General features: G+C 34.5%; 1 protein-coding gene across 1 annotated transcript in view; it reads right to left on the reverse strand.

The window, feature by feature from the left end:
- Positions 1-12,702, reverse strand: part of LOC148626777 (ectopic P granules protein 5 homolog) — an 83,939-nt gene extending 71,237 nt beyond the window's left edge. The window contains exons 1-7 of the mRNA XM_088588248.1: positions 12,585-12,702; positions 9,617-10,633; positions 6,224-6,391; positions 3,917-4,077; positions 2,784-2,866; positions 1,501-1,640; positions 648-847 (exon numbers count right to left, since the gene is read on the reverse strand). Coding sequence (XP_088444374.1) covers positions 648-847; positions 1,501-1,640; positions 2,784-2,866; positions 3,917-4,077; positions 6,224-6,391; positions 9,617-10,633; positions 12,585-12,632 — 1,817 coding nt within the window. The 5' untranslated portion in view covers positions 12,633-12,702. The remainder of the gene's footprint in view (positions 1-647; positions 848-1,500; positions 1,641-2,783; positions 2,867-3,916; positions 4,078-6,223; positions 6,392-9,616; positions 10,634-12,584) is intronic.
- Between the last annotated feature and the right edge of the window lie 1,261 nt (positions 12,703-13,963).

Here is a 13,963-nt window from a genome sequence, read left to right on the forward strand (position 1 = left end):
ATGGCAACGCTGGCCACCTACCAAAATACATGATCAAAACAAAAAGTGAAGGATTTTAGATAAATGTGGTCAACAAACCTATTAAGTTAAGAATGCTCACTTGATACCAGTAGATAAGATCACTTGCAACAAGCTATAATTACAGAATGCTTACTTGATACTAATAAATACAATCACTGGAGCCAGGATTACTGAATGCTTACTTGATACTAATAGATACAATCACTGGAGACAGGATTACTGAATGCTTACATGATGCTAATAGATACAATCACTGGAGCCAGAGTTACTTACTGAATGCTTAGTTGATGCTAATAGATGCGATCACTGGAGACAGGATTACTGAATGCATACTTGATGCTAATAGATACAATCACTGGAGCCAGAATTACTGAATGCTTACTTGATGCCAATAGATACGATCACTGGAGACAGAATTACTGAATGCTTACTTGATGCTAATAGATACAATCACTGGAGCCAGGATTACTGAATGCTTACTTGATGCCAATAGATACGATCACTGGAGACAGAATTACTGAATGCTTCCTTGATGCTAATAGATACAATCACTGGAGCCAGAATTACTAAATGCTTTCTTGATACCAACAGATAAGATTACAAGAGCCAAAGTTAAAATTGCTTACTTGATAGGAGTCAGTACCAAAGCAAGGCAGGCAATATGGTGGTCTAAAACTGGATGGCCAAAGTTGGTGATGGACTGGGGAATAGCTGGTAACTGTATCAAACTGGCTGCCCATGTTCCAACACCAGCTGGACAACGTAAGATGTGGTTCAAGATAAACATATGGTCATCAAAGGATGCTACCTTTACAAGAGCTGAAACCTGAAGAAATACTTATTAATATAACATGCAAAATTAGAGCAATAAAACATCAAATACATTCAAAGAATCAGTCTTATATACAAGAAAAGTACATATAATATGTTAATATAATCATCTCCCCACCTATTTAATTATTGACTTTATTTTAAAGGGTTTGTTGAAGTAAATGTTTTCCTCTATTTCAGTATCAGTCTTTATAAAAAAAATCAGAAGACAGTGATTCAAGCATGTCAAAAATCCACCAAATTCAGTTTTATTTCATCTTCAGAAACAGTTACTGATCACATAACAAGTCTTAGTTTTTCATTTGCACTCTTGAGACTAATATTATATACATCATGCATGAAATTGGCATTTTGCAAGAGTTATCATTCTTGATTTGTTTGATTTGATTGATTTTAGTGGGAGATAAATATATGATCTTCCCTAAAGAGCAGATCTGAATACAGAAATAATTATCCTTACGTGAAAATATAGCATATGTTGATTGGAAAAACATGGTTTGTTTGGTGGATTTTTCTACACCATGAATCACTTTACCATTGGCAGTGTGTGAATTTTATGAGGACTGGTTCTTAAAGCTAAGTTGATCCCTCAACAATATATAAAATAGTTTGCGACTAACAGAAACAAAAGAAAAAATGAAAACTTACAAGTCTTTGAGTCCACGACCTGGTATTAATAACAAACTCATTATCACTAACTGGTCTCCTATGGAACATGAATAGAACGGAGATACAGTCCCTTAATCTGTTTATTTGGTGTTGGTTGTTTGGACTGTGCAGTCCCAGAGCTGAAACAAAGTCTCATATTATGATAAATCTAAATGCAGACATAATTAAACAAAACATATATTTAAGCTGAACTACTTCTTGATATTTTAAGGTAGAAGCCCTAGCGTGGGACATTACTGGGTACATCTGTCATTAATTTAGATGTCACAAAAAAATTACCATGGCATGGGGGTGGGGCATTACTGGGTACATCTGTAAGTTAATTAAAATGTCAACAAATAATTACAATTGCGTGGGATTGGGACATAACTGGGTATATCTGTCACTTAATTTAGATGTCACACAAATATTACCATGGTGTGGGGGTGGGGCATTACTGAGTATATCTGTCAGTTAATATGTGACATAAAAATTACCACGACATGGTGGGGCATTACTAAGTACATCTGTCAGTTAATTGAGATGTCACAAAATAATTAATATGGCATTGGGATAGGGTATTACTTGGTATACCTGTCAATTTATATGATACAAAATAATTACAATGGTGCGGGGGTTGGGCATTACTGGGTATATCTGTCAATTAATTGATATAACACATAAAAAATACCATGGCATGGGGTTGGAGCATTACTGGGAACATCTGTCAGTTAATTAAGATGTGACAAAAATATTTACATGGCATGGAGTGGAGCATTACTGGGTATATCTGCCATTAATTAAGATATCACAAAATAATTAACATGGCATGAGCTTGGGGCATTACTTGACATACCTGTCCATTGTTATGTTACAAAATAATTACCATGGTGTTGGGTTCGGGCATTTCTTGGTATACCTGTCAATAATTGATATGTAACAAAATAATTACTGTGGCATGGGGGCAGGCATCACTTGGTATACCTATCAGTAATTGATATGTCACAAAATAATAACCGTGGCGAGGGGGCAGGCATTACTTGGTATACCTGTCAGTTAATTGATATGTCACATAATAACTACCATGGCATGGGGGTGGAACATTACTGAGTTTATCTGTCAATTAATTGAGATGTCAAAAAATTATTACCATGGCGTGGGGATGGGGCATTAATGGGTATATCTGTCAATTAATTGAGATGTACAAAATAATTACCATGGCGTGGGGGTGGGGCATTATTGGATATATCTGTCAGCTAATTGAGATGTCATGTAATAATTACCTTGGGGTGGGGCATTGCTGGGTATATCTGTCAGTAATGGTGATGTCACAAATAAGTTGTGTATGTAAGATTCCACTTGTAACCTGTCAAAATAACACTGACATGTGATAATGCATTATGCTGATTAAGTAGTGTAACAGTTCAATGTTAAGAGATACAAGTAGGCAGTTAAGTTTGTTTGTTTGTTTGTTTGTTGGGGTTTAACGTCCAAGCAGCAATATTTCAGCTATATTCAGACAATGAACATGAAATGGATGATAAAATGAACATGAAATGAAAAAAAAAGGATGGGTCAAAAGGATAATAGGGTCGACAAATCTTGATTGCCACTGGAAAAAGGGGGGATGGGTAAGGTAGGGCAATTTAGCCTCCTGTGGCGGAGCGCAAAGGTTCCTACTCCTATCAAATACCACAGCAGGGTTCTTTAACATGCGAGGAATGTGGCATCTTTCCCAACACAGTGCACCACTATGGTTTGCGGTCAGGTTTTCCGTATTATAGCCTGACAACCCCAGCATGTAACACGCCAGGGGTACCCCATTCCACCACCTGGGGCACACATTCCAGTTGCTCTGTGGACAGAGCGCCTAGCCCCTGGCTAGGCATCTGAGCACTATTTAGTCGCCTTATACAACAAGCTTAGCGCTGCTGCAGGCCTATTCTTTTAACATCCGGACCTGCACGGGGCTGGCAGCTAAGAGATACAAGTATGTCTGTGCTAATGATGTTTTCATACAAATAAACCATTTGTATTATTTTCAGAAAAAAAAAATTGAATAACAATTGATCAACCAATAATAAAAGTATTTTTTTTGTGTATGTAATATAATGAAGATGATGTTATCCATTTTTTCATAGCATAATGAAATTCTGAAGAAACCCTTTATCCATTTAATCATGATTCATTACCTTGCCAGTTAGGTCAATTATGATTAAATTACCTTGTAAGCTGATTTAAGCATGATTACATTACCTTGCCAGTTGATTCAATCATGATTACATTACAATGTCAGTTGATTCAATCATGATTACTTTACCTTGGAAGTTGATTTAATCATGATTACATTACCTTGCCAGTTGATTCAATCATGATTACATTACCTTGCAGGTTGATTTAATCATGGTTACATTACCTTGCTAGTTGTGATGAATAAGAGTGAAGAGATAACTTTGTTTGTAGATTCTCCCTTACTGTCTCTAGTGTCTTCTTCAATCTTTTAAATGCATCATCACCAAAGTCTATCATCTCATACTGATGGTTAGCTTTACATGTCACACCATCACCACATGGACCCTAAACAATACAGATATCTCATAATAAATGCTTTAAATATCACACCATCACCACATGGACCCTAAACAAAACAGATATCTAATAAATGCTTTACATGTCACATCATCACCACATGAACCCTAACAAAACAGATATCTAATAAATGCTTTAAATATCACACCATCACCACATGAACCCTAAACAATACAGATATCTAATAAATGCTTTAAATGTCACACCATCACCACATGAACCCTAAACAATAGATATCTAATAAATGCTTTACATGTCACACCATCACCACATGGACCCTAAACAATACAGATATCTAATAAATGCTTTAAATGTCACACCATCACCACATGGACCCTAAACAATACAGATATCTGATAAATGCTTTAAATGTCACACCATCACCACATGGACCCTAACAAAACAGATATCTAATAAATGCTTCAAATGTCACACCATCACCACATGGACCCTAAACAATACAGATATCTAATAAATGCTTTAAATGTCACACCATCACCACATGAACCCTAAACAAAACAGATATCTAATAAATGCTTTAAATGTCACACCATCACCACATGGACCCTAACAAAACAGATATCTAATAAATGCTTTAAATGTCACACCACAACCACATGGACCCTAACAAAACAGATATCTAATAAATGCTTCAAATGTCACACCATCACCACATGGACCCTAAACAATACAGATATCTAATAAATGCTTTAAATGTCACACCATCACCACATGGACCATAACAAAACAGATATCTAATAAATGCTTTAAATGTCACACCATCACCACATGGACCTTAAACAATACAGATATCTAATAAATGCTTTAAATGTCACACCATTACTACACGGACCCTAACAATACAAACATACTTAGTTCTTTAAATGTCACACCATTATAGACCCTAAAAAAACCAATACCCAATTAATGCTTTAAATGTCACACCATCACCACATAAACCCTAACAAAACAGATACCCAGTAAACGCTTTAAATGTCACACCATCACCACATGGACCCTAAACAAAACAGATATCTAATAAATGCTTCAAATGTCACACCATCACCACATGAACCCTAAACAATACAGATATCTAATAAATGCTTTAAATGTCACACCATCACCACATGGACCCTAAACAATACAGATATCTAATAAATGCTTTAAATGTCACACCATCACCACATGGACCCTGAACAAAACAGATATCTAATAAATGCTTTAAATGTCACACCATCACCACATGGACCCTAAACAATACAGATATCTAATAAATGCTTTAAATATCACACCATCACCACATGGACCTTAAACAATACAGATATCTAATAAATGCTTTAAATGTCACACCATTACTACACGGACCCTAACAATACAAACATACTTAGTTCTTTAAATGTCACACCACTATAGACCCTAAAAAAACCAATACCCAATTAATGCTTTAAATATCACACCATCACCACATAGACCCTAACAAAACAGATATCCAGTAAACGCTTTAAATGTCACACCATCACCACATGGACCCTAAACAAAACAGATATCTAATAAATGCTTCAAATGTCACACCATCACCACATGGACCCTAAACAAAACAGATATCTAATAAATGCTTTAAATGTCACACCATCACCACATGGACCCTAACAAAACAGGTATCTAATAAATGCTTTAAATGTCACACCATCACAACATGGACCCTAAACAATACAGATATCTAATAAATGCTTTAAATGTCACACCATCACCACATGAATCCTAAACAATACAGATATCTAATAAATGCTTTAAATGTCACACCATCACCACATGGACCCTAACAATATAAACATGCTATATCATTATATATTATCACTATATTGCTGCTCAGACGTTAAACCCCAACAAACAAACAAAAAATAACTCTCAAACTGAAGTTGTTACCTTTTTACATTTAATAGTAGGTACCCAATATTTATATGTATGTGTAAACAACATCTTTCATTCATTGAACTTGTAATGCTGAAGCTCCATAACAAGTCTTTCCCACACATAATTTCCATTAACTGACAGTACAGCAGTAAAACTTGATTAAAACAGAGAATAACGAATATTCCTATATGTATTTATACTTAACATCTCCTATACAAACCTTAGCAGTGACAAAATGTTTCGAGGTCACCCAACACTGTTCCTTGATTTCATTATACTGTCCATGTAGCACAGTAATCTCCCCTTCTGACTGTATAAGATTCTTCCTAGCTCTCAAATAACTTAACAAAATCTCATAGAACTCGTGGTTGTCCTTCTTTTCCTCTTCCTGGAAAAAAAATAATATATAATCTACTTGGTTATTCTTGGTAATTCCACTATGATAAATCACAGCTACAGAACCAGTCTACACATATATTTTACATTCAGAGCTTTCTAACAGGTATAGAAATAGTCTACATATCCATGTTACATTCAGAGCTTTGTAACATGTTTAGGACTAGTATACACATCTATGTAACATTCAGAGCTTCGTAACATGTGACGAACCAGTCTACACATCCATGTTACATCCAGAGCTTTGTAACATTTGTATGACTAGTATACACATCTATGTAACATTCAGAGCTTTGTAACATGTGACGAACCAGTCTACACATCCTTGTTACATTCAGACCTTTGTAACATGTGTATGACTAGTATACACATGTAACATTCAGAGCTTTGTAACATGTGATGAACCAGTCTACACATCCATGTAACATTTAGAGCTTTGTAACATGTGAAGAACCAGTCTACACATCCATGTTACATGTACATTCAGAGCTTCGCAACAGATGAAGAACCAGTATACACATCCATGTTACATTCAAAGCTTTTTAACAGGTGTAGAACCAGTTTACACATCCACATTCAGAGCACTGTATGTAGAACCAGTGTATGTATCCATGTGTGGTATTTTAATGAACAATTATGTGGCCTCTTTTTAAAATTCTTACTAACACTTTCTATTAATAACTCTTTGAAGTCATACTCCCAGTAATTTCCTTAACCCCTTTCACATGCATGAGTTTTTCTGACGAATGCATTCAGATTAAAATTTCATATGATTTGTAAAACAACAAGAATTCTTGTGAATAGGACATGCACTTTTACGACTGATTAGCCAGTGCTTTGCGATTGGTTATGAGTATGAACAAACAATTTATAATTTAGTGAAAGTCATGCATTTACATTGATATTTCAGGATTCATTACAAACAAATACAACCAATTTACACTCATATAATGTTGTAAAGATATATTGTGAGTATACATACAATACATATTAATATGGTTGGTCTAATCTATTATGTTTATTGAACGATTAGTTTATTATCACCTAATCAGTTTTTTTCTAAATGTTGGGGTTTTGTTATGAGTGTAGTATGAGCGGCAATGATTTTTGAATGGGACTGTATTTAGTACTTATATAAATTGAATGCCACAACCTCACAAATTCTTCAATTGAACATTCAAGGAGATTTGACATTTTTTAAAGAGTGAAACAAGTTAATATTTTACCAAAGTTCTTTTGATTTCTGTTCAAAGTTGCAGAACAATCATAGTCTCCTCTTATTAGGCAAAGTACATGTATATACATGTATTTACAAAGAGCTTGCCTGAATTCCTGTTGATCCATTAATCCATCGGAAAACCAATGTAAACTACTCACAATTATTCATAAATGAATCTTAAAACAATGGTATGAAATAGAACACTAAACAGTTCATACAAAAGCTTTACAAGTTGTTACAATTGATTAAAGATGCCTTTTTCATTGTTCAGAGTTGTTTGCAAGCTCTTTAATAAATATTCATGGACATTTGTGTAAACATGTTTGACATGTCAAACTACTTCAATCTATTTTTACAAATCAACAGGAAAGTCTGGGAATATCTGAGTTGTTCAGAGTTAACTACAGATGTTGGCAAATACTTATCATAAACTGATTAATTGTAAAGATTCATTTAAAAAAAAAATGTATATGATTATAAAGTGGGTATTATAAACCTGTGCATGAATAACCTACTTTCCTTTTAAAGCATACATGTATAAAAGTATTCAATTTTGTAATTTAGTGAATTGCAGTGTATAATTAGAGGCTCTTAAGAGCCTGAACTGCTCACCTGGAGAATTGAAATCATATATTCATATCATTTGGTACAAAATGTACATCAATTAAAGAGGCTCCTAAACTTATACATGTATCATTCCTGCTACCTGCTGACCCATTCGAGCAACACAAAAATTGGATCATTTGTAAAGAGTATTGAGGTTAACATCCTTATTAACTTTAAAGAAAGTTTCTGTGTAGAAGATTTTGAAAGCAAATTAAAATACACATGTAGCAAAAATACTTCCAACAAGAGGCTCCCAAGAGCCTAAATCGCTCACCTTGATCAATTTTTGCTTTTCAAGAGCAATAATTCTAACAAAGATTAGTCTGACAATTATGACTTAAAAGAAGACTTAAGTACCATAAGGATCCTTTCAATTGAAAGTTTCTTTCTATCTACTATAGTTTTCAAAATACTGGCGAAAAACTGCCAAAAACATGTTTTACCTTTCAAGGGCAAGAATTCTAACCAGGAGTCATCCAACATCTTTGATCTAATGCAGACTTTTGAAGGCCTTATCATAAGGATCATTTCATCAATTGAAAGTTTCTTTCTATCTACTATAGTTTTCAAAAGATTGGCTAAAAACTGCTAAAAACATCATGTTTCACCTTTCAAGGGCAATAAATCTAACAAGGAATTATCCATCTTTTGTAGGCCTTATCATTAGGATCATTTGGGCAATTGAAAGAATCTGACTAAACCTAACGGTTTTGGAAACATGCGAAAAACTTCTGTCTGACCCCTATGTTCTATTTTTAGTAACAGCAGCCATGTTTTTCTATGGAATCAAACATATCTACATCAGTTCAATGAAGGATACCCCAAGGAATATTCAAACCAAGTATGGTTCTAATTGGTCATGTAGCATCAGGGGAGAAGGGTTTTTAAAAATTGTTAGCAACAACAACAGATGACGATGGCAACAGTTTTTGCCTTTTCATATGTATTTCAAAAACTATAACAATTTAAAGAAAACTAAGAGTTTGTATGTTCTTCAACCTGATCAGATACAGATGCCTACTGAACAGCCTACAAACTCTCAGTTTTCTTTTAATTGTTATAGTTTTTGAAGTACACATGAAAAGGCAATAACTGTTGACAAACCTTATGGAAGTTACAATCTATTTTTTGTGAAATTTTCCATGTTTGTCGTCAGGTCAAAAATCCCCACATCAGTTCTAGACAGAATATCCAAACGAACATTCATACCAAGTTGGGTTCTAATTGGTTCAGTAGTGTCAGAGGAAAAGAGTTTTGAAAAAATATTGATAATGACCAATGACAACAATGGACACCAAGTGGGAAAAGCCAAATGAGATGTGCTATACCAGTGAGTGCTGTGCTGTCTTAAATCTATAGCAGAACACTGTGCCTGAACATAATGACATTTACCTGTATAAATAGGTCAACCATGGCATCAATTTGCACTAGTCTTGGGTTGTAATACAAATTTTTCAGTTGTTCTAAAGTTAATGGTTGTAGAGACATGGTCTGCTGATGAACTGTATGATGTTGACTCTGTAATGACTGACCTCCAGTAGTAGATGGTAGTAGGGATTGAGCTGGTTGTACATTTGGATGCTTTATCAGAGCTTGTTCTGAATTTTGAACCTTGTGTTTTAATAGTAGTTGTTGACTGTCTACAGATCTCTTTGCTCGTTCAATCTCAAGCTGTAAATCAGGATATAAACCAGATCTCTCCTCTTCAGAAAAAATGTTTTTGATATCTAAATATCTGGCAGCTGATTGGTGACTTTCACCTGAGACTGACCTCTCTTTGAAACTGTTGTTTAATAAGGATAATGTTGACTCAGACAGTTGACTAGTTATGGACTTTTGATTCTGTATACCAATGTCTTCATTCTCAGACTTACATTCTTGTCCAACAGTCTTAGTTACATTATCCTGCTCAGACTTGGATTCTTGCTCAACAGACTTACCGGCAGTTACATTATCCTGCTCCTGCTCAATAGTTTCAATAACTGGTAAATTTCTCTCTTCATTGCTGACATTTTCTAACAGTATACTTCTTTTTTTGACAGTACTTTTTATATCATTGTCAGTTTTAACTGGGCCTTTCATATATGATTGTTCATCAGTGTGTTCAATGTTTGAACACTTCTCTGAACATTTTTGGTCAATAACATCTTTACTCTGCCCATACTCTGAATTATCAGCCAACTCAACAGCATATGTTTCAACTTTACTTTCACTATGATCACCTTGTGTTTCTGTTTCTGTTGAGGATTTGTCTGATGAATGAAGTGTGACCTTTGACACATTTTCAATTTTTAATTCTTCAAGGGCTACAGGTACGTGAACTAAATCTTGAGAACTTTGTTCATTAGAATATGATACCTGCCCATCACATACAGCTTCTAAGCTTTCCTCAAAATCAGTTTTCTTTTTCTATAATAGAATACGATTGATTAATAGAGACTATTAATGAGATATAAAAATCATCAACATTTGTGACCCCAGACTCAACACGTAAAACACTTATTTTAATTCCCTCGAAGTGTTTTATCACAATTTACTTAATCCCTTTCTATTTGTACATTGTAACTTTGTGACCCTAAAAAAGCATCTCTTTCAACTTTCCTCCCCTCCATGTTTTTATCAGATATAATGTGCATTTTGAATTTGAACAAAAATGAAAATATCTGATGAAAGCATGAAAGATACATATACAATGCATGGTTTTATGTTATAGAACTAGCATATAAAAAGGCTAACAACAAAATTACCGAACACTACTCCGATCTATAATCAAGTCAAGTCCATAATAAATCTGGCAAAATAGATATTACACCATCAGAGCAGCTGGTACTGCAATGGTCCAGAATTGGTAAAGGTATTTCAAACAAAATAATGGGTTAAATCTAGGTTTTACAGTGCACTAAACCTCCCTCTTCCATACATACCAGTGCTGATTAAATAGCATTTGCATGCTATTGCAGCATAATGGGTAAATCAGTGGTCACATCAGCACAAAGAACAATTTACAAAAAAAAATAATAATTACTCATTATTTTAGAAGAAAAAGAATTTGGTAAGAGACCTTCTGAGACCCATTTCCTCATAACCCTGATTCAGGAGTCTGTTAAGCAGATATTTATGGCCTTCAAGGAAATCATAGAAGTTAGTACTTGCTCTAGCATAGCAAATCAATTGTGAAAATATAGACACCATATACAGGAGACAAAGGTATATTTCAGCACAGGTAAGGAAAATTTATGATAATAAAATTAAAGTAGTATTTTTTATCGTAAATCTTAGTGTGGACAGTACTAAGACTAAGAATACTAAGAAATTTTATTTAAAGTCAGGTTTCAGTATAACATAAAACATAAGCTTTGTAGAGATGACCACTATTGTCAAATTTGAGATGTAGGTCCGAAAAAAGATGCAGAACAAGCTGTTTCTGTAGTCTCCTTTATCTCGAGCTCTGGTGGATATATTGAAGGTTTGTTGATAGGCAATACATCATCAATATATCTGTGTGTAAAGTTAAAAGATTTAGCATCTTTTATATTTGTATTCTTTACAAGGTTTTGAAGAAATTCAGTCTCATATGATATCAAAACAAATTGGCTATGAGAGAAGCACAGTTAGTGCCCATTGGAATGCCAACTTGTTGTTGAAAAAAAGCTCCTCCAAATGTGACAAACATGTTATCAATTAGGAAATCAAGCATATCGCAAACCTGCTTTTTAGAGTAGCACACTTAGCCCTTCTCTAATGTTTTAGGAAATGAGGACTTGTTACCAAGAACAATGTAATTTTTCAAAACAGCAAAAGATTTATGAACAAGTCCTTTCAAACAAGATTTCAATTTATCATGTGACAATGTCCATAAGTTTGGAGAGAACTATTTTCCAAAAGGCTGTGGGATTCAAGGTTTAGAAGTTAATCTTTAGAATTTTTAAGTATCCATGTATGATTAATACCAATACAAGAGTAGGTGGTATTGTAACTAGCTTGCTGTCCATCCTTCACTGCATTCAATATCTTTGTAGGTGGCATCTCCTTCGTGGAGCAAGATGTATAAATTATACTCACTTATACAATCCCTGTCATTTACCAATAAATCTTCTATTTAAGTTCTTGTATGATATTGTATTTAATTAAAAGTCCATGTACAAAGCACACACAATCTGGGAGGTTTTACACTACAACCTATGATATAAGGAGAATTGATATGTTTTTTTTTGTTTTTTTTTCCGCAGACTATGCGTGACTGTTATGACAGTGCCCAGTGCGTACAGTTCTGGAAATGGATTAACTAAAAACCGGTACATTAACATATATATATCCCGATTTCTAAAAACATAACAAATTTTCGTTCAATTAATGATACCTTTTTGACTCTGGAAATCTGTTTTTTGGGTTTAACGGCCTCTGCCATTGTTTAGATCACAAGATTATTTTGATTTTTTCGGAACTTTATTTACATCAGACTTATAGTAAAATCCAGAAAATTATACCCAGAGTTATCGGCCTTTTCCTCTTCGGTCCTACTTTTAGACTAAGTACGAAACGAAGAAAAATTGAACGGAACGACGAAAGTCAAAAGAAAAAAACGGGATCTACTTAGTATATCAGATTCTTTTTTTTTTATTTTATGAAAATTATTAATTAAAGAAGACAAATTTCTGACTACTAATTTTTTTCTTTTGAACTTTTATGGAATCATGGCTTGAAAATATGTTTAAGAGTAATCAAGGGAACCAAGGTTATAGCAGTAATCAAAAGAATGTAATCCAGGGACAAAGACCAGACATGGAAAACAGACATACACAACAAAGAACATAAAGTAACTAAAATCATACATACAAAGTAACAAAAGTAAATGAGCAACTCAGACTCTGCTAAAAACTGGGAGCATGGTGCACCGGTAGGGTAAGAGTCCTCTGCTTTTCTAGAAACACCCGCCGAGTTGCTCATAAAAAGTCAAGTCCGGGGTAGACAAACGAGGAAAGGTGAACTATGACCCGTTGAATAAATCAGTTTTCATGGTGCTGATGGATACATCATAACGATCCACGAGTTCATGATGACGACCATGAAACTTCTGTAGTGATGACTTCAATCTTGTAGCAACATAACCCTGTTCCAGAAGCCTATTTGTTAGATTTCTAGCGCGATACAAAAAGTGCGTAGTTTCGGCAAGCTCTGTCATAACGTATGAGTTGTGATATGAACACTCCATACGCAGGAGCCGAAGGGATGTTGCCACAGATGAAAGGAAAGTTGACAATTCTGAATGAAAAGTCATCACGTTTGTCGTAAAGTTTGGTCAATAGTTTTCCTTACCATCGATTTCTAATTGTAGGTCAAGATATGAGGCTGACTTCACAGTGTCTGTAGTATCCTTTATCCCAAGTTCTTTTGGGTAGATGCAATGCGATGTATCAAATTCCCGAAATTAGGATTGTTTAAAGATAATACGTCATCTATATAGCGGAAACTGAGATTGAAGGATCTAGCCAAACGATATTCTTTCTTTCGGATCAAATCAGCTTAAGTCAGCCTCATAAGAGTGAAGAAATAGGTCAGCAAGTAAAGGAGCACAATTTGTTCCCATTGGAATGCCGACCGTTTGTTGAAAAACACGTCCAACACACTGGACAAATATGTTGTCGATTAAAATTTCCAGCATTTTGTAAACATCTTCCTCTGTATATTTGGAAGATGATTTGGAATTATTTCTTACAAAGTATGAGGAATCTCTACCAA

The sequence above is a fragment of the Perna viridis genome, chromosome 1 (genome assembly GCF_037379345.1).
Source record: "Perna viridis isolate PV_CMFRI_1.1 ecotype Kerala chromosome 1, ASM3737934v1, whole genome shotgun sequence".
Classification (NCBI taxonomy): domain Eukaryota; kingdom Metazoa; phylum Mollusca; class Bivalvia; order Mytilida; family Mytilidae; genus Perna; species Perna viridis.